The 22,956-nt window shown below is 38.2% G+C and overlaps 1 protein-coding gene across 3 annotated transcripts in view; it reads left to right on the forward strand.

Annotated features, from left to right (window-relative positions):
• Positions 1–1,955: 1,955 nt before the first annotated feature.
• cyp33 (peptidylprolyl isomerase cyclophilin-33) overlaps positions 1,956–22,956 on the forward strand; it is a 165,169-nt gene continuing 144,168 nt past the window's right edge. For all 3 annotated transcript variants that reach the window (XM_090402107.1, XM_090402105.1, XM_090402106.1), the window contains exons 1-2: positions 1,956–2,208; positions 13,996–14,094. In XM_090402107.1, coding sequence (XP_090258233.1) covers positions 2,175–2,208; positions 13,996–14,094 — 133 coding nt within the window. In that variant the 5' untranslated portion in view covers positions 1,956–2,174. The remainder of the gene's footprint in view (positions 2,209–13,995; positions 14,095–22,956) is intronic.

Raw genomic sequence — 22,956 nt, forward strand, 5'->3', positions numbered from 1 at the left:
TTATATATGTAAATTGCATATATTTTTCTTACCAGTTTGCTGCTTGTTTTGATGGATGAAAAACGTGCTACAACCAATTAACTCCCCCTTCAACTGAAGAGGCCTGATAAATGTTCTTCGCTTTCCAGACGAGATTCGAATTCAGGTTTTTCCAACCGAAATACATCAGTGATATTATACTAAAGTTACATAAGCTTCAAATGATACTATGTGTTTCTCGTTTCGAGGAATATTTTATTCAACGCATAATGTTTATTATTTCTTTTCTAATATTTGAGGCTGGAATTTGTGTTTTCTCTCTCTCTCTCTCTCACACACACCCACACACGCACGCACACACACAGACGCACGCACGCATGCACGCACGCGCGCGCGCGCGCACGCACACACACACACACACACACACACACACACACACACACACACACACACACACACACACACACACACACACACACACACACACACACACACACACACACACACACACACACACACACACACACACACACACACACACACACACACAAAGTCTTTCTGCATTTTAAATTATTTTTATACATGTTTATGAGAGAACCTTATTACCCATCAACACACCATTTAAACATAGAATATTATAGTTGTGAAAATGTAAATTCTTGTGGCTGGATTCAAGTTTAAAGTTTATATCACTGGGTGTTCGATATCTTTTCAATTTTCATCATATATCGCAATGGTTTTATAGGATTTGGCTGTTAAAAGGACAGTTCCTTTTGTGATTAAATTCTTCTTTTTCTTCTTCTTCTTCTTATTATTATGGCAGGAATTCCACAAATTACATATCCTTCTCCAGGAAATGCAAGTAACCTTTCGTGGGTTGTAAAAATATAAAAAAGCAAGTTTTTCGCTGAGTCAGAAAGTAAATTATACCGACACAGAATATAATTTCTACTCACATATGATCCACTAAGTAAGCAGCAAGTATAAAAGCTTCAGTATGTTAGATTTATGATGACATATTTGAATAAGTAGGATCAGAGCCCAGAAGGTGATTGGAAACTTATACAAATTACCTTGGCCTGGAGGTTCGGAACAGGAGCAAATTATGTTGCAGATACCACTGTTTAACCGTCCGGTCTTTGTGGAGGGAGACTTTTTTTTTTTTTTTTACTTTCTTTTTGCCTTGGAGAGCCTGTGTAGCTCAGTGGATGTGGCGTTTGCACACCACCGCGCTAGGCCGCACGAAGGAAGTCTTGGTTTCGAGTCTAGTCGGCGACTAGAGGAAATTTTTCTAAGCCTTTTTTCGACCGGTTCCCGAGTTAGTCGATCTCTGGCACGGGCAAGCAGGTTTTTCCTCCCGGAAACTCGGGTTTTTCGTCCTGTAAACTCAAGAAAATCGACCGTAGAACCCACATTATTTCAGACATTAAATATATTGTGTTAGGGTTAGAGACCACGAGATGGCGGCACATTTGAGCCGTCTCTCTTCACTGCGTACCGCTTAATTAGTGATAGCCTTGGGCCATCTGTCTCTGATTGGGTACCAGTGGAGATTGAACTGCCCACTCAGTCTCCAAAAGTTAGATAGGGCTAAATGGCCTCGCCTACTCCCGTAAATACGGGAATAAAAAAAAAAGGCGTTAGCTGATTTTTTTTTTTTTTTTTTTTTTCTTTTTGCCGAGTTCACAAAGCTTTTCGTCGGCCGTGTGACCATAACATGTTTTAAAAATGCAAGGGGTAGTGATTGTACTGAACTTGAAGGATTAGTAATAAAAAAAAAAGTAACTTATTGTTGCAAAAATCAATATGTGTGTCTCTCAAACACTTAGTTACAGCAAATTTGGTTTCATTTTCATAAGAGTAGGCATAAAAAAAATACACAACTGTGCAACTATTGTAGTCTTATGAATTGTCGTAGTTACACCATCTAGTGGTGTAACTACGACATGAATGTAACACAATCCTATTTCTGGCGAGAATGTAACACAATCCTATTTCTTATTTATATTTTAAATAATAAATTACATCACAGACCAGTTAAAATCGAATTGTTATTAATTAAATATTTTGTTATCATTATAAACACATAATGTATCATCTTAATTATATGTTTTGTTTTTATTCCTGAGTGCTGTCAGAAAGTTGACCCACGTGTTCGCGATAATCATTGTTTATTTGAAATATCAACAGGAAAAATGGCTGCAAGTTCTAAACGTATTGTTTATGTGGGTAAGTTTAAATTAAACTTTCGTTATTTTATTTAACGCCCAGATTTTTCCCATATTTTCATTTCTGCTTAATTAAGCTGTTATTCTTGTAAAATACCTTCTCACGAGTCCCAGGACTCGTAGACCACTCCTCGCATCCTTTTGCAGATCTGTGTGTTGTCTGTAATTGTATGTTCCCGGGCTTTTTACTGTGAGAAGTGGAAAAACTAAATAAATATATAAAAATAAATCCAACAGCCCACTTATGACAATAGCTAACTCGCCTTCATGTAAAAACCCCTTATAAAGATACCTTGCTTCTAATGTCATTCTAATCGAAGAATATTGCTCCAACTAAGCTATGGAAAAAAATGAATGTGTTTTTGATGTCCGAAAAATGATCCAGACATTAATTAGAACTGAAAATAACCGTAAAAGTAAATGTATATGATAATATTGCAAATATTGAAAAGAGAGAGAAAAGAACTTTTTTAAGCACTGAAATTTTTGGTAATAAATGCAACCAATGTATACAATAAGATAGTATATACTAAATTAGATGGAGAACAGGGTCGCTATTTATAATATATATACCGATCCCTCAATTCTCTGACCTTTAAATAACCAATTGTTGAATGGATTAGCATATTCTATAGAGTACCTCTGATTCCCATGTGGTTCAATAATTGAAGTATTACTGTGTGTGTGTGAATCATTTAACTTGATGTCAGATATGAACAAATAAACTGAATTTATATTATAAAGGTGATGTTATCCTTAAATAAATAACTGCAATTTAATCCATGTAATGAGACGAAGAGTTGTAGAGTAGATACCCTCCCTTGAGTCTTTGGACTCCCTGGAGGTGTGATGTAATAATAATAACAACTGCTATTGCAACTGAATACTTGAATACCAAGTTTTTATTTATTTATTTTGTTAAATGAGTTATAGGAGTCCAATGGCAATTGTGCCCAACAGCAAAAGATGCGGTTATTGGAATTGAATGTGATGGGTATTTTCAGGAAGGATAGAGAAGATATTTTAGATCTAAATGAGATAGCCAAAGATTATGGTATGATAATATCAACAGAAAAATCAAAAACTATGGCCTTTAAAGGCAAGATCCAGTAAGAACTAAAATAGTAATAGATAACAAGATCTTAATTCATTTAACTACCTAGGATGTATAATCACATATGAAAATTAAAAAGATATAAACCTAAAAATTGCAAAATATTTAAAAATAACAGGTGTATTTTTTTATTTAGCATATGATGTACAGGTCTCAGGATAATACATACAAATTACATAAAACAGCATAAAAACAATTGTAAAAATCATATTAAAAGGGATGGGATACACTAGGTTGAAATGATTAACCATCAAAATTAAAAATCAGGAGTCAGAGCTTAATCCTTAAATCCCGGATTCGCTCCAGGGGTTCTGGGGTCAGTTTAAAAAAATCTCCTCTTTAGAACCTGAGAATGAGTAGATAGGGCACTCAAGCACAATGTGATTGATAGTCTGGTTCCCTCTTCTGCATTCACTGTTTGGAGTGTCGGGCCAGCTCCATTTATGCAAGAGATGCTTACATCTCCCATGTTCTGATCCGATTTAAAGTGGTCCAGACATGTCTAGGGAGATTGAAGCCCTCCAGACGAAATGTTGGATTTGAAATGGGAATTTGAAGATTGGAGGTACATTGAAACCAATACTCTCCCCATGACTCGCATAGGTCGAAGTTCTGGTCATTTATTTGTATTGTACTCCTCCAGGCAGTGTGCCTAGATTTCAGTCTTTGTGAAGTATGGAAGGAAATGTCTTGGTGGATAGGCAAGGAACTGTTTCCAATTATTTTTGTCCATAATTTGCTTAAGGTTTGGGTCCTGCTGAACAAGGGAGGGGCTATATTACTGAGAGTTGGGAGCCAGTGGCCAGGAGTAGATCTTAAAGCTCCAGAGATTATCCTCATAGTTTGATTCAGCTGGACATCGACTAAAGAAGCGTGTGCGCTGTTCAGCCACACAGGAAGCACAATACTCTGCTGTAGAATAGACCAAAGACAGTGTGGTAGTATGCAGGGTTTGGGCATCAGCACTCCAAGAAGTACTAGCAAGGTTATGCATTATATTATTATGAATTTTTAATTTTCCAGGATTATTTTCTAGATGATATTTAAATGTCAAACTTCTGTCTAGGGTAACTCCTAGGTATTTTGGATGATTGTTAAATTTCACCCTGTTTATTTCTGAAGTAAACTTTTGGGATATAGTTGACCTGGATATTACTTAAATGAAAGGATGCTACTTCAGTTTTGTTGGGTTAGGTTGTAATTTCCATCGTCTAAAGTATTTATCAAGTACAGCCAGATCTTCAGTTAAGGTGTTCTCAGCTTTTTGGAATGTTGAGTTGCAATGGCAATATCGTCAGCATACACGAATCTCCATGACGCTGTCTCTGGGATATCACTATAATATATAAGTTAAAGAGCAATGGGGCAAGAACTGACCCCTGAGGTAGGCCATTTTTAATCTTAAAGAATTTACTTTTGGATTCATTGGCTGCTAGTATTTGATTAATTAGGTTGGCTAGTTTTGGTGATGGGATAGTTTCTAGGAATTTTAAGATAAGACCCTTTCTCCACACTGTGTCCTAGGCAGCAGAGAGGTCCACGAATTCCGCTATTGTTTTCAATTGTTTTTCATAACCATTCTCTATAAAGGCCAGTACTTGATTGCAACAACTTCTGTCAGGTTTGAAGCCAGCCTGTTCCTGTGGAGTTCTGTTATGTATACTTGAAGAAATTCTGTTGTATAGCATTCTTTCGAGAAGTTTCAGGCAGGTGCTTAACAAGGCGATAGGACAGTAGTTGGAAGCAATTGTAGGGGCTTTGCCAGGTTTTAAGACAGCAATGATTTTAGATCTTTTAAAAATTGATGGAAGTATGCCAGAGTCCAGGATATTATTGTACATAGCAGTAAGCCATTTAATAGTTTTTGGTCCACAGTTCTTAATGAATTCAGGGTAGATGTTATCGAGTCCAGCCACCTTCCCAGTCCTCTATGAGTTAACTTCTTGGGTAAGTTCCTGGGAAGTGAAAGCCTGAGATAGTGATGATGGTGGGAGATCTGTTTTAAGATTTTTTAGTTTTTGTTTCACCTCTCTCGTAGCTTCTCTATCTTGAGGATATTTAGTCATCGAGACTATATGCTTTGCAATGTGTTTTGGATTTATGGTGGGCAGTCTACCAGAAGTCCTTGTATTAGGGTCAACCTTCCTAATCAGGGACCAAGAGCTTTTCGACTGGAATGAGTAAAATTAAAATTGTTCATTGTTTTAATCCATTTGTCTTTTCTAGCATTGTCAAGAGACTTCAGTAGCTCAGTGACTACTGTAGGGTTATTATTAGTAGAGAATTCTCTATACAGTTTTTCACTGTCACTATTCCAGCCTGGGATATAATCTCTCCTAAAACCTCTTGGAATGGTTTGTTTGGCAGCACAAATAATAATGCCATCAAATCTATTGTAATTGTTTACAGTGGGCTTTATAAATCTTATTACAGTGTCAACCTGTTTCTTAAAACAATCCCAGTCAGCTTTGAGAAAGTTCCACCTAGGTTTTAATACTGTTCTTATGATTGGAATATTTAGGCCTACTTTATAGATTTTAGGTCTATGTTGGCTATTTGGAAAACTGTCTAATACTTTCCTAGAGATGGGAATAACAGGTGTAATTAACTCCTTTAAACCAAACCTAGTTCAAAAACAAACCAGACTAAAAGTATACAATACATTATCCCTGCCAGTCTTATTGTATGGAAGTGAAATCTGGACAATAAAACAAAAAGACAAACAAAGATTAATAACAGCACAAATGAAGTTTATGAAAAAAACTGCACTAAAGTATATGATCACAAAAGAAACAAGAAATTATGAAAGAATTAAACCAAGAACCAGTAATAGAAAAAATTAAAAAATATAAACTTAAACATAAACTGATAGAACACGTTCAAAGAATGAAAATAGGAAGATTACCAAAACAAGCCTTAAAGTATTAGGAAAAAGAAAACCAGGATGTCCTCTTAAAAGATTCAACAATGAATTCTAAAGCCGGAACAGGCTACGCTAGGCCTAAATCCTTGCTATGCATGATCATTTGATAGTTCATTTGAGGCGATCTGGTGTGAAGGCCAACAGGACCAAATATGCAGTTGGTTGCTGCTACAAGCTAGAGGATACAAAGGGTGATGTAGAAGACATGCATCAACAAATTAGCGCAATGAGTGCAGGTTGAGTAATTATTACGGGAGATCTTAACTATGGTGATATCGATTGGAAAGTGGAAAGCTCACGTGGTAAAAAGGAAATAGAATTCATACACCTTCTAAGAGATAATTACTTGAAACAGCATATAACTGTTTTAACTATTACCTGTATAACCATATAACTGTATAACTATTACCAGATCCAACACTCTCTTGGGGATGATGAAATTGTTCCCAGCCGAAGGTAGCAAGAAGTTGTTGTGTTACGCCAGCTGTGTGTAAGCAGGCATAATCATGAATCTTCAACTGACCTTGCCTCAAGCGACTTTCACCTGTTCAAACATTTGAAATCTTTCCTTGGTGGCCGGTGGTTTCAAGATGACAACAAGGTCAAAGAAGCAGTCAACATGTGGTTTGTGTCACAGGCGGCAACCTTCTGCGACAAAGGTATACAACTCTTGGTGCCTCGTTATGATAAGTGCCTGAACAATGGCAGAAATTATGTAGAAAAGTAGTGAAAAATGTTCTACTTTAATTTCCAATAAAGTTTTTTTTGTAAGTATATTTTTGTTTCTCTGACAGCCCATCGGAACTTACTTTCTGGACGTCCCTCGTATATTCCAGATGGCATTTCTGTTCAGTGTTTTCTACCATGCTATCACTGCTTGTTTCATTTAGCAATCTTTCAAAGTAATTGCTCCATTCATCAAGAATATCTTTATCCTCAGTTTCATATCCCTTTTGTTATCTCTAATTCTTATTACAGTAATCTTTTCTTCATTTCTGAGCTTCTTCAATAGTGTCCAGAATAATTTACCACCTTCCTGATATTTATTTTCTATGTTTCTTACCAAAGTCTTCCCATGACTTTTGTTTAGCTAATTTTACACAGTGCTTTGCTTTCTTACATTTTCCCTCTATATTTCCTAAGAACACAAGGTGACTTACTTGCCAGGAACTTTTGATATGCTTTCTTTTCCTTGACTGCCTCTTTAACTTCCTGAGTTCACCATGGAGTTCTGATTTTTCTATCCTTGCAGATTACCTCACCACATGCCTCTGTGACTGAATCATTTGAAGTTTTCTTTAGTGTTTGCCACTAAATTTCCAAGGTTTGGTTCTTGTTTTCAAACTTTTTCAGTTTTTCTTGAGTAATGTTTGTGTATTTGAGTCAACATTTCAGATCTGATGGCCATTCAACTTTGATCCATTCAAAACTTTCTTACACACCCGTGTTTTCAATATGAAGTACAGTTTTATCCTGACTGATTTTTCCCTTTCAGTTGTTCCCCACTGTAGGTGACTTTGTAGGTTTTTCTCACAAAGTATTCCTGGTGAGATTTTTACTGGTGAGATTTTTCACCATTGCTTTCCCCAATCCTCCTATTTTATTCAGGCTTGGGACCGGCATATGGCTGGAACGTATTTATGACTGTAATCCATGTGTGTTCACAGGACTGGTTTGCCTATTATGGGGATAAAAAAACTCTTACTCCGTATGAGACTGACTAACTCACCTTTAGTTGAAAGAGTAAAGGTTCCTCACGCCTTTATCTGGTCTTTGTTTTATCTTGCTCAACACTAAATGGCAATCACTTTCTATTTCAGATTCTCTGTATACTCTTGTGACCTGAAGCAGTGGGAAAACATTACTGTTGACAGTAACATAGTCAATGAGAATGTTCTTATTCCTTGTATCTTCTCTCCATGTGAATTTGTGCACATTTTTATGTTGGAACATGGCATTTGTAATAAGTAGTCCATGTCCTGAGCTGAAATCTAGCAGATACTTACCATTATTGAGATCTAGCAGATACTTACCATTAGATTTACTCTTTTCTCCAGATTTTCCCAGAACTTTCTGATATATCTTGTAATCATTTCCTACCCTGTTGTTTAGATATCCAACAAGCACCAACTTTTCCTTTTTCGTTGTGTCTACTGCCTTCTCTAATGTCTCAAAAAATTCCTCTACTTCTTCCTTATTAGAACCTTTTGTGGGACCATAAGCACAAAGAAGTCTCATTGTCCAGTTCCCCATTCTGATATTTGCCCACATTCTACTTGATATTGCCTGCCATCGAAGAAGATTATCCTTATATTTAGGATTTAATATTATAGCTGCTCCTTCTTTTCCCATATTGTTATTTCCTGAATATATAACATCTTGTATTTGTTGTTTAGAAAGATCTCAACTGTTTTTGTTTTCTTTGTTTTGGTTTCATTTATTATGGCGATCTTGTATTTATCTAATTTTTCTGCTAGTTCCATTTCTTTTTCATTGATGCTTCTTATGTTGATGGTGCCAGTCTTGATTTCTGCTGATGTTGAGTTGGGGTTTGTTCTAGTAGCTGACTTTTCAAGTTTGCCCTGGTTCCCTCACAAAAACAACAGGGTTCTTGTTTACCGGGCGTTGTCCCAGCTGGCATGAAATGCCATCATGTCGTATTATCATTTTGACTTATGGTTTAAACTAATAATAAATTTTGTTTAATCCTTTATCCCAGTGAGAGCAAACAAAGTTTGCACCTGAAAATATCTTCAGGACTGAATATCCACAAAGAGATGTGTTTTGCATTATGGGAGATACTGGGATAGGAGTGTTGGTAGCTTGTTCCACCTTTGCTACGAGTTGCCTGGTGTTGTACTACCCAGATAAGATAACAACACTGTATTCAGTCCTGAAGACATTTTTAGGCACAAACTTTGTTTGTTCTCACTCGGTAAAGGATTAAACTAAATTTATTATAGTCTAACCTAGTGAAAAATAAACTTTAATAAAAATACAATTTGGTTGTCAAAATCCCAAATTTCTGGCCTATCCTCGTTCGTTCATTATCCAGGTAGATACCCAACAGAGTGCTCCATGTGAAGGTGAGGATTGCACATTAAGTCAGAAGCCTTGGTCAGTTCTCCTCATTCTCCAAAAGGCTACTGCAAGGTCTCCTTCCAGTTATCTAGCCCCAGTCATAATTTGGAAACCCAGCTCTGGAGACCAAACCTGGAACTTTTTTGAGCCTCAATTAAATGAAGCAGTGGTGTCATACTGGGTAATGAAACTTTTCTCCTATGTAAAGACAGTTGCAAACATTCATGTTCATGGCATGGTTCTAATCTGTGTTATAAATGGATTGCTATCTTCTGTATTGCATCAAGCATTTTTAGGATAGTTTTTGGTGCACTGCCCCAGATCTCAGCATTCCAAAGTTGGACAAATATGGAATTTATACAGTTAGTTGTTATACAGTTGAGAATTCATGCCTTGAGTAGAAATATCTCTGTAGTTCATTTGGTAACGACAGTGCTGTTTGGTCAAAAAGACCTGGATTTAAATCCCATCTAGGATGTGAAGTACCTTTGTCAAGTATTTTCAACTGAAAGGGAGCTAGCTGATTTCCAACAGCAGCAGTGTTTGAATCTCTTGCTAAACAGGTATACATGCCACAAGAAAGTATTGTTAGCAGATATAAGACTGTCCTCATAACTGAGTCGCTTCAGCTTATTTGCAAAACAACCAAATCTTGAGTTGAAATGGACACTAAGTTTTTTTTTTTTTTTTTTCATCTGTGATGAGGCTGCAGATATAATAAGTTGGTACCAGGAATGGTTATCAGTGTAAGTTATTCCAAGCATAGAAATGCTGTCTTCTCTATAGAGCAAGGTATTAACAAAGGTAAGCAGAATCTTTCTTTTGGAAATAGGATTAGACTGCATTTTAGTAGAATGTTACTTCACCAGGTTTCTTCATCCCACTTAAAAATGGCATAGAAATCAGAGTTTATATTATGGAAGATTTTGAAGCTTGGATCATTTGAGAACTACAGATTTGTCATATGAAGAAGAGTGAAATGTATTCTCATCAGCAGAATTATAGATAGGAATTGTGCTAAGTGAGAGAAGGTCATTTGTTTACATTAAGAATGAAGAGGATCATTAGGAATTCATGTAGGTAGATGTACAATTTGTATTAGGTCATTGCTTATGCAAAGATTTCCACTTTCATCCAACTTGGTTGGTGGTGTTGGAAAATAGAAGCCAGTTGGAATTGTTGATGTTTTGGTGACCTAGGATGATTTTTTTGCTATTAAGATGGATGGTTGCAGTTGTTTGAGTTTCATAGAAAGGAATGTGAAGAGGTCTGACTGGTTATCAGAGTTTGGCGAACAGTAAATTCAGGAGATGAGAATTATTAGTTGAGACAAAGGAAACGTTTGAGCCAGAGGAGGTTGAAAGCAAGAGATTCTAAATTAGCCAATCTCTGGCATGCAATATCTGATCTTACAAAGGCACAGCCACTCTTGAGGTGAAAGAAATTGTGAAGTGTGTACAGTGGAACCTCGGTTTTCGAACATAATTCGTTCCTAAGGGCTGTCTGGAAACTGATTTGTTTGAAAACTGAAACCATTTTCTCATAAGAATTAACGTAAAATTGAATAATCCGTTCCTGAACCCCAGATGATTGCTTATTTAAACCTTTACAACAGTACTTCATGTATAAAATCTTACATAAAAAGAATAAACACAATAAATAGATAAAATATAGAAGAAAAAGGATGATCTCTTTCCACAAAACTTTGCACCTCACTCCATTTCACACACATTTCTTTGATCAAAGAATTAGGAATCCTCCCTTCCTTCCTCTGTCTCTGAAGACATTTCTCCAATCACTGTCTTTTCTACTCCTTCGGGAGGTATTCCAGAAGGAGGTGTTCTGGATTCTATCCTCCATTGCTTAATATTCTTGACAAAAGAATATTAAGCAATGGAGGATATTGAAGTGATTTTTCCAGAATTCTCTGAGTGTTAATTCTGTGTCAGAGGTAACTTCGAAATACCTTTGAAACAGTGCTTTGGTATAGTGTTTCTTAAAGTTCGATATGACCTGCTGAGGTCATATCCAACATGACTCCTCTAATCCATGGGCTGGATTAGAGGAGTCATGTTGGGGGATAGGAACTTCAATGTGATAAAATCAAACTCCTCCACCAGCTTGTCCTCCAAGCCTGGAGGGTGAACAGGAGCATTGTCCATCACAAGAAAGCATTTTAATGCCAAATTTTTATCTTGAAGGTATTTTCTCACATTTGGGGCAAAGACTTCATGGATCCACTGAATAAAAGAATTGCCAGCTTACCTAAGCTAACTGTTCTCGTTTATCCAAATCAGCAATTTTCCACTTCTTCTTCATTCATCTGATATCTTTGTTTAGTAAGAACTTTAACTCCTTTTGTAACATCAGCTCCCTTGATCGCCTTTTTATTTTTGAGTATTATACAGATAATTAATATCGCCATACCGAACTGCATGGCAAGATCCGAGACACGAACATCATTTTCATGTTTGGGTAAGATTTCTCTTTTCACCCCTATCGTGGTTCTAACAACTTTTCTTTTCGCTTTGCTGCTATCACTATCCTTCTTCGGTCCCATGGTGGCTTATTTAATAATAATTTATAAAAAAAACAGCAAAACACAAAGAAAATCAAGAAAAGGCATTGAAAATTCGAGCAAGTATCGGGATTGAGAGGCGGCTGCGGTATAAGTGATGCTCTCTCGCCATACATCTCAGCCCAGGGATCACGTGCTTGCTGGTTTGCCTGTTCGGAAATCGGTGCATTTTTGGTTTTGAAAATATGTTCGGGAACTGATTTGTTCAAGATGAGAGGTGTTCGACAACCGAGTTTCCACTGTAATTTGGACATTGGAGGTGGACAGTAGATGCTATTTGAATTTCTGTTAAGTATAGTCTGGATGACTGAAAGTGATGGTGTATGTCATTATTGTTGGTGTGAATGACATGGAGGCTAGTAAAGTGGATGTAGAAGTGAATTTTTATTGAGGATATTCTGACATGGTTTGTATATTGTGATATCATGCACTTGTTCGTTCATGGCTTTATTATAGGTCCCAAGGTTACTGTTTTGCGAGGAAGAGCACCTTCTTATGACTGTATCCTATTTGTCATCAGGGTGTATGAATTGCTACTGGCACATTTTGCACATTGCTCATTCAAAGCCTTTATGTCAAAGCAAATGAACCTCTGTTGTCACCTCAATGGAAACAATTATATCATAACTGTGACCTAAAAATAAAGTTTCTTCCAAATATCCTGAGTGGACTAACATTTTTTGTCTATATTTGGAAACTCAGTTTTACACACATCAGACTGCAATTTGCCTTCCTTTTTGGTTTGCATGTGAGAGAGATAATGCAAGCTTTTGGTTTGAATGTTGACAACATTACCTGCACTGAAATAACCGCAATCCTCCATTGCAGGTGCACTCCGTTCAGCCTCTCACACAGCTAGTTAATGACATCTCTCTTACTCCATCACTGTTTATCTGAAGTTTATTTTGCAAAGAATAGAGTACTCTGATTTCTTACTCATCTATACTGACAGTTCAAGATCTGAGGCTTCTGTTGGTTTTGCTGCTGTGTTTCCTGACATTATTACATCTAGACAGATCCCACTTGAATGCAGTAATTATACAGCTGAGCTGAATGCCATTTGGCTTGCACTTGTACACACAGAAGAAAACTGCTACCAACAATGTACGATTTATTCAGACTCATTGAATTCTTTATAGGCTATCTCCTCCACTGTGTACAATCTACATCCAATGCTTTATGATCTTCTACAACTGTTGTATAAACTGAAGATGCTTAATTTTGGTGTTTTGTTATACTGGATTCCCAGCCACATCAAAATTAAGGGAAATGAGACTGCAGCTGCTAGGTTAGCCCATACTAACTAGCTGGAAACACCGACAAATAAATTGCATGAGATTAAGCCTGAAATTAAGCATTGGCAGTTCTAGTCAATGTAGAAACAGAGTAAGTTTTTCTTGCTAGGTGCCACATAAGACATGGTCATCATACACACGGTCATCATACACATCAATGGGCTGATGACACCACCTCTGTGTGTGTGTGAGCAGTGCGACACTTGTCTTTCCATTTTCCATGTTTAGTGCCAGCACTTCACTCAAGAAAGGAATAAAATTTTTACTCATCTGGCCAAGCCTCAGGCAGATATTAACTTGGACATATTTCATTAAGTTTTTAACTTTTTACATAATTTATATATACATACTTGATCATGATCACTATTTGTGTGAAGATACAGCATTGTTTAATTTTTTAAAATTTGCTTTTTGTACATAGCATGTTATTTGTTCATTTATTATCATTATCTTGAGTACTGCTGTAACCTTTGGAATTGCCCTGTATGAAATTTACTGTCCTTGCACCAACAAATCGTCAACCACTCATCCTATTTTAAGTTTTGGTTCCTGAACATCCTGACCTTTAGTAATACATACCGACTTCTATATATTCATATGATCTTTGTATAGAAATTGCTGGAGAACAGTGTGCTGGAGAAATATTTAATATTTCCTGATATTAAATATTCCCTTGAAATTTGTAACCGAAAAAAGTGTAATGATAGCACATAAGTACAAAAAAAAAAAAAAAATTGGAAAAATGAATGTCTGTATTTCATTGATTATTTAATTAATCATTTATACTTTATTTCTAGGAGGATTGGCTGAAGAAGTAGATGAAAAAGTTCTTCATGCTGCATTTATTCCTTTTGGTGATATTGTTGATATTCAGATTCCATTAGATTATGAAACTCGTATCCTTTTCAGATGATTGCCGTTGATTACAGAGTTGAATTTTCCTTGTAATAATTCATCTTGTTTTTTTTTTTTTTTTTAAGTCATAGCATCTTTACATTTTAGCCCTAGAACATCAGTTCCTACTGAAAGTTTATTTTTTAAAAAAAGCAAATTTTTTTTTCTTATCAAAACTCATTATTCCAATATTCCAGTTCCTTAGGGAGTGTACAAAATAATATATTACAGCATTAAATGTGTTCATTATTACTAATTTCCTATCAGCAATTTTCTTCCCAATTAGTCTTATCTGTAGGAGCTCTAATATTGTTGGAGCTTATATTTCAGTATTCTAATGTATTTTTAACTGCATCAATCAACTTTAATCTTGATCTTCCTCTGGGTCTTTTTCTTACCATCCTGGCTTCAAACACTTGCTTTGCTAATCTTTCCTCTGATTTTCTATTTAAGTGACCATACAACCTCAGATTAGCACTGGTCACACATGCTAACAGTCAAATTCTTTCCTCATATCTTCATTTTTAATATCATTCTGCCATTGCCATCTGTTCACTCCCCTGATTTTTTACAGAACTCTCATTTCTGTGGGTCTCTAGTATTTGATCATCTGTTTTGCTTCTGACCTAGCTGTTAGGTATGTAAGTTAGAATTGGTTAGAATAATGTGTTGTGTACAGCTAGTTAGGTTGTATATTCGAGTAGTTACTCTTATTGTGTATAAATGTTATTTCCATATTGAATTTGTCTCATCTCATCCTCCTTTCCCTCTTTTACCTTGCGGTGTCGAGGGTTTATTAATCATTGGACCTCAAACCGTTCACAGGATAAGGTGGTTAGCCCTACACCCCTGGTGTATCCTATGTCCGTAGTGTTGAGTTCTCAAGGCCAGTTTGCCTGCTTTGCGGGATGAAAAACCCCAGGATAAACTGGGGGGGGAACCCTACTGTCCACGTCCCAAGGCCGGCTAACTTGGCTATGGCTGAGGAAGATCCTTCAGCTCCTCACGTCACCAACGGGAATCGAATCTAAGACATCCCTTTCCCAGGCATATGGTTCTGAAGCACACAGCCACTAGGCTAATTGTCAATTTCATTAATTGTTCCTAAATAGTTGAAATATTTTACTTGTTCTATAGTTTTAAAAAAAAAATTTTTTTTTTACGTTGAGCCCATACACAGGAAGTTGGTTGATCAACCTATAGTACTGTGTATGGGTGGTGGGTTGGGAAAGGAGGAATTTGTTTACATTTGATTTGAATGACTTTAAATTGTATTCCTTGAAAAACACAGCAGGTGAGAGACTGTTCCACAGTGCAGCAGTTGCAGGGATGAAGGAAGAGGAAAGGAAACTTGTTCTGTTTGTTTCTAGGTGAAATGTGAAGGAATGTTGTGCAGCAGCTGTACGTGTTCCAATGAGTTTAGTACTGAGCGGAGGAATTATTGATGATATTTCTGATGAGCTTTTCCCATGGAAATATTTGTAGAATATACATACTGCAGAGACCATATGTCTGTGTGAAAGAGGGGGAGAAGAGTTGGTAAGGGATGGATCATTGATAAGTCTAATTGCTCTCCTCTGTATTGAGTCGAGCATTTTGAGAGAGCTTTTTTGGACCCCACCCCATATGTGAGAGCAGTATTCAATAGTTGGGTGGATTTGTGACTTGTATAATGTTAATAGCTGTTCGGGGGTGAAGTAATGTCTTGAGCGAAAGAGAAATCCTAGTTTTTTTGAGGCTGTGGATGCAATGTTTGAGATATGTTTATGCCAGGAGAGGTTTGATGTGAGGGTGATTCCAAGGAGTGAGATCTCAAACTGTCTGGAGATTTGGGTATCATTAAAAAGGATATTGGGAAAAAATGGTTCTTTTTTATGGGAAATAGTACAGAACTGGGTTTGAAATTTATGAGATTATTTGAACCCCATTAGAGGATGGCTTGGAGATCGGAGTTGAGGATCGCAGTGGTTGATGTTCTGTAGGTTGAGGTGAGTTGTGTAGGGTAAAGGCTTATCAAATGCAAGCGAAGAGTGTAGTATGCTATCGTCTGCAAAACCGTGTATTGGGTTGCAGTAGGTCACTGATATATATAGCAGGAAGAGGGTTGGTGAGAGGACAGAACTTTGTGGGACCCCAGCATTAATTGAGTGGTGAGAGGATAGAGAGCTGTCCACCATCATACAGAGTGTGCGTCCAGACAGAAAACTGGCTATCCACTTACAGAAGACCTGGGTCAGATTGAATGATGGAGTTTGCCTAGTAGGCCTTTATGCCAGACCCAGTCAAAGGCTTTGGAGATATCTAGTGCAACCTCTTGAGGTTTGCGAAACCTCTCCATAGCTTTCGTTCAGAGATGGGTGATGTATATAAGTAGATCTCCTGTTGATCGGCAGTGGCAGAATCCATACTGGCTGTAATTTATTTGGTGAGTGTCTTCAAGATAGTGTAGGAGTTGGGAATTGATGATTTTTTCCATTACCTTCGACAGGACTGAGGTAAGCGAGATAGGACAGTAATTGGATGGCAGTGAATTGTCACCTTTCTTGAGGACGGGCTGAATGTAGGTCAATTTCCAGTTTGTGGGATAGATTCCAATGGGGTAGGAGAGTATATATAGGTGACATAGGATAGGGGTCAGTTCAGGAGCACAAACTTTCAGAACAATTGGGGGAATGCCATCGGGGTCAGGAGACTTTTTTGTGTCTGATTTGGACAGTATTTTTCGGATCTCATCCTGACAAAAGGATATGGGGACATTTACCATTGTCAGTTATGCATGCATTTGAAGCAAAGTATGAGGCTAGAAGATTGGCTTTTTCTGTGGGTGATGATGTAGTAGAACCATCGGGGTGTGATAGGGGTGGGAATAGTGTTGGGCAGAAAATAAGGCCAATAGCTTTGATGGGAGACTAAAAGGCTCGGCTGACATTTGGACAGGCTGCTAGTTTCCTGCTTTTTGCTCTTTCGAACTCTGTTTTGGAAGTGTTGATTGTTTTTTTGCATTTATTAAGGTCTTTGGTGTAAGCTTTGAAGGAGGATGGGGTTCTTGATTTCAGCCAGTTGTGGTATGTCTGGTGTTTCATCTCTACAGCCTTGGCACATCTTTTGGGGGAACCATGGTTTTGTTAAGGAATGGCAGTTGAGGGTGCTGTGTGGAATGTATATTCATGCCGGTGATAATTACTTTGGTAATAAGCTCGGTGCATATTTTTGGGTTGGAAGGTTGGAAGCAGTAGTCAAACCATGGGAATGCAGCATCAAAGTTGTGGAGTCTGTCCCACTTGGCACTGTTATAGTGCCAAACTACTCTTGTGTGGGAGTGTCTGTGTAAACATTGTTGCATGGGGGGAGGAGATGAGCACTAGGTTGTGGTCAGAATTGTCCAGAGGGGCTCACTACTTTCACTGTGTATTTGGAGGGGTCATTGGCGAGGAAGAGATCTAAGGTGTTTGGGAGTGGTTTGGGTTATCAGGTATTCTGGTTGGCATCTGGACTAGTTGTGTAAGGTCGTTAGTGATGGCAAATATTTTGGCATCTTTGCCTACAAGATCTGTACAGCTGGAGAAGAAAAGCCAGCCAGTGTTGTGGATGTTAAAATCTCCTAGGAGGATGATTTCGCTGTTGGGAAAGTGGGATTGGAGAAAGCCGATTTTTAGGGAGAGGAAATTAAAGAGCTGAGGGTGGTTGGTTGTGTTGGGGGAGCGATAGAGACAGCAGATGAATTGGACTGAGTGGGGAAGGGATTTTTTCAACCAAAGGAGGTCAAAGTTGGGTAATTCTAGGTTGGGTGCTCCCTAGCAAGGTATGTCAGAGCAGATGTATGTGCAGACACCACCCTTGGGACGAAAGTTGTTGAAGAGTGAGTAGTTTGGAAGGTTGAGATAATTGGTGTTGCTGGGAGGTGAGATTTGTGTTTCTGCCAGGAATAGTAGGTGGGGTTTGGTAGACTGTAGGTGGTAGTGGACACTATTCAGGTTGGAGTTTAGGCCACGGATGTTGGTGAAGTGGATGTGTAGGGTTTTGTGTGTCGTATGTTGGACTGCATGGATCTTGTACATTTCCTATGTGGTGCCTGTATGCTGGTCTCCTTGGTGGCTGCTAGTGGCATCGCTTGGTTTTTTCACCAGTTTATCTTGTCTTGTATGTAGTCGATGGTCCAGTTGTTGTCACCGTTTTGACATTTTTCTTAGAGTTGTCTTCTAAGCTGGTGTCTTTGTTCTCTTTGTGCAAATGATAGGTCTGGTTGTGCATGTATGCACCATTGGGGGCAGGTGTCTTTGAACTTGTTGTTAATCGCTATTATTATTTTTGATGAGGTTGTCGGTGTGTTGCAAGTCACTTTTACTAGGTGCGGGAAGTTCGTACCATCCTTTCTTTTATTTATAGGCCGTAAACGGTAGCATCTGACGATATTCTTAGGATCGATGTCGCATTCTTCAGAGAGTTTGTTGATGTCCTCTTGTAATGATTTTCCATTTTCTGTCGGGAAATTCAAAATGATGGCGTTGAGTTTTTTTGTTTAGCCTCCATCAAGTCATTTACCATTGTTGCAATTAGATCACGAAATTTTTTCGCTGGCGGAGTGGAGCTTGCTGCGTTGCACTGATTTTTAATTTGTTCTAGCTTAGTTTCGGCTGCCCGTATTTTGGTGGTAAAAGTTTCATTTAAAGCATTGATGTGCTGTTCGAGGTTGTCGACACGTTTATTTACCTATGTTCAGTAGTTGTTTTACCGAAGGGAGGCGCATCGAACAGAAGAATGGCTGGTTAAGTTCAATAAGTGGTTTTTGTGCAGCTTTTTCAATTTTCGCGCAGGAAGTGTGCAACCAGTGGCAACAGAACTCACAGAATTATGCCCTTTTTTCTGTCTGTGACACCAGTTTTGCAGCTGCAGCATGTAGTAGGTATGTCGGTGGCGGTCGAAGGCACTGAGCTGGTGAGACTTTGGTCCTCATTCGCTGTTGGCTTTTGATGCTGCCATCTTTGTTGCATACGGTAGGCATTGTGTGCGCTTACACGTGGCTGATTTAGAATTGGAAGAATAGTTGGATTAATACACTATAGGTACTTACAGTTTGTATTGAAGTATTTCGCTGTTCATTAACCGCTGTTGGGTTTCCGTTTGATGGTTAATTTCGATGGAAAAACACTCCCAATAACAGTAAATTGGAAAGCACAAATTTGAAGTAGCTTATTCACCGACACCGCCTGCCTGACACTGATTTATCGGTGTTTATCATTTCGGATGTGAAGCTGATGATTTCACTGTTCCTGCCTATTTTTGTAGTTTTTGTCTTTTTATTTCTGGTTTTCATGCAAAAATTGTCATTATTATTATTATTATTACTCTCCATAAAGTCAACAGACTCATCGTGGGAGGTTCATTCGACTGACAACATATTTATCATATAGAATCTTAAAATTCTTATCACTCCTTTCATTAACAACATATTCTGGTAATGTGGTCCATTCACTGACAATTCTCCATGTAAAAAATTTACTCCTCACACCCCTCTTCACCACACGTTTACATAACTTCCAGGAATGACCTCTGGTTCTTCCCCTCTCACCTACTACTCTTTTTATAATCACCTGTGGATTATTCTGATAAAATCCTCTCACTAACTTAAATGTTTCTATCATATCTCCTTTCTTCCACTGAACTCTGCAATCAGCATTTCTTCAATCTCTCTCCATAGCCAGCATTCCAAAGTCCTCACATTGTCTTAGTCACTTGCCTCTGGACCCTCTCCAATGTCTCCACATCACATTAAAAACCAAGTGACTAGATCTGAGCACAGTAGTCCAAGTGTGGTCTGACCACTGCCTTATACAGTGGTACAACCACTTCCTTATCCTTACATGTTAGAGTACTTATCATAGCAGCATTACAATGTGCAGTCTCTGCAATCTAGCCATATGTCCGCTAAACTTCAGTGTCTGCTGTCAACCATCACTCCCATATCTTTAATCTCATCCACTTCCTGCAGTATGGCACCATCAATATAGTACACTGCCTTATATTTCTGCACTCCAAAATGCAACAATCAATACACTTATTGATATTATAACTACAACCCCACTCTTTTGTCCAAGTAAAAAGTCTATTCAAATCTTCCTGAAGGGAATTAACATCAGCAGTGTCACTTATAATTTTCCCAATTTTGCATTATTAGCAAATAACTGAAAATCTCCAATCAATCCACATGATATATTGTTTACAAACAAGTTAAACAGCAGGGCCCAAGAACAGAACCCTGGAGCACACCACTGGTTACCCTCCTTCTTTGAGACACTACTCCATCATACACAACCTATGGGTATCGTTCAGAGAGCCAATCTCTGATCCATCTAACCAGTATACTATCTATTCACATCCTCTGAAGCTTGTACACCAACTTATTATGTGGTAATCTATCAAATGGTTTTGCAAAGTCTAATCACTGTATATGATTCTCTCTCTCTCTTATCTAATGCACTTGTCACCTAATCATAAAATGCAACTAAATTACTAAAACAGGACCTACTCTTAACAAATCCATGCTGACCATTATAAAGAATGCTATGTCCATCAACTCAATTCTGTATTCTATTTCTTACCAATCTCCCGAACACCTTGACCACAACTGCAGTTATACAGACTTGCCTCCTATAGTTGGCGACTTCTGTCTTAGAACCATGCTTGTGGAGTGGTACTATTTTGCTTTCTTTCCACTCCTTAGGAACCCTACTCACTGCAGGACTTTCATTAAATAACCAGGTAAAGGGCATAGTCAACTGTGGTGCACATTCCTCAAGAATATGTGGTGATATGTCATCGATTCCCACAGCTTTATTCACATCTGACCCAACCAACATCTGATACACCTCTGTTTCTTTCACTTTTAATTCTCCTAATACTTGCCTCTCTTCTGTATATTGCACTGGATCATTTACACCAGTATGATATACGCTGATAAAGTGCTCGTTCAATAATTCCACTATATCCTTTGCAGCTGTTAGTCTGCTGCCATGACTATCCATCAACGTTAATCTGCCATAATTATTCTTTCTTTTGCTTGCCATGTAGCGGAAAAATTCCCTTGAATTAACCTTGGCCTGACCAGCCAATCTCCTCTCATACTGCACCTTTTCTTTCCTTATCATGCTTGTCACCTTTCTAGCCAAGGTTAATTCAAGGGAATTTGTGCTACTTCATGGATATGATCTTGTTCATAATCTTGTGTTGCTTCATGGATATGATCACCACCAACTGTCTTACTTCCTCCATAACATTTTCTTTTCAATTCAGCTTGCTTGATTTCATTGTTCATCCATTTCACTCCTACTCTGTTTATTCGCTTAACCATTGGTATGCAGTCATACATTGCTTTTGTCTGATACTGCCGTGTTAGTTTCCATGAATTGTCAACATTTTTCTGCTCAGCTCATCTGCCCAGCGTGCTGATGCTAAGTGACTACAGAGCTTCTTATATTCACCTGCTATATACTTCTACATGTATCCATTTTTGGCAGTTACCTTTTCTTGTTTCATCACTTCCCAAACAAGTACCTCATGATCACTCTCCAACCGGCAGCAGTGTCAACACTTCATTAACAACATCTTGTGAAGTTATCACCAAATCCAAAACATTTAAACCTCTAGTTGCTTCAATCACATCATGCTTAAGATATTTATCTCTCAGAAATTTCACAAACTCACTCTCCTTGTTCCCATGCACCATCTCCTCCTTCCAGTCTACATTCCTGTAATTAAAGTCTCCCATCAGGATCACCTTCTATTTACATGCCCAACTAATTTGTCTAAACATTTCACAATCAGTATTCTCTGTATTCCTTGGCCTATAACAGCATCCTATCAGATATACTAACCTGTTTATTTCAACTTTGTACTACACAGATTCAAAATCTGTGCATGCACTACCAGCTTCCACACTTTGCAGACAGAATTCCTCTGCAATCATTAACAGCACTCCCTCTCCTCTTTTCACATTTCTATCCTTCCAGAAAATTATATATCCTTCAAATTCTATTCCTGACATCACATCCTCCTCAGACAACCAACATTTTTGGTTGTCTGAGGAGGTCAATCAATGCAACAAACTCAGCTCTCTTGTTTTGAATACTCCTTACATTGTGTATAAACATAACAATCGCTGTGTGTTTGAGGCCATTCTACTAGCACCAATTCTCTATTCTAGCTACTATACTACATCTCTCTCTTCAGTACCACTCCCGTTTCCCTGATCCTGACTGTGATTTCCATTCCTATCTGCCTTATCCTCACCTTTATGCATTCCATCATCTTGTGCTCCTGAAACCACATCTTCAACCTCATATCCATCTTCCTTCTGTCATACAATCTGTTGATTTGTGCTGTTCTGTTCCACAGGTTGACTCGGATCGTTTGCTACATTAACTTATTGACTCTGTGGCTTCTCAGAAAACAATACATACATACATACATCTTCAAGGCCCACTCTTCCTAATTGGGTTGTGGGGGCAACAGCTGCAAGAGGAACTTCCAATGGTCACGATCCTCTGCCACCAAGCTCAGGTGTTCTGGTGGGATTCCCAAACGTGTCCACCCAAGGTTTTGGATATAATCTATCCAGCGAGTCCTTGGCCTCCCACCCTCTGGCTTGGCAAAGAGGGAGCCTCTCTTGTGGCATTCTGACCAGGTGCCCGTACCAGCGTAATTGTGATCTCTCAACACGGAGAAGCAGCGGTTGAGTATTGAGGGTTTCCCGAATTGCAGAGCTTCTGACTCTGTCGAGTTTTGTCAGCCCCGCAACCCCTCAAAGGAACCTCATTTCAGCTGCTTGGATTCGTGTCTGCATTCTTTCGGTCATTACCCAACTCTCA

This window comes from Typopeltis vanoorti, chromosome 12, assembly GCF_054136105.1.
Source record: "Typopeltis vanoorti isolate ZY-2024b chromosome 12, IOZ_Tvanoo_1.0, whole genome shotgun sequence".
Lineage (NCBI taxonomy): Eukaryota > Metazoa > Arthropoda > Arachnida > Uropygi > Thelyphonidae > Typopeltis > Typopeltis vanoorti.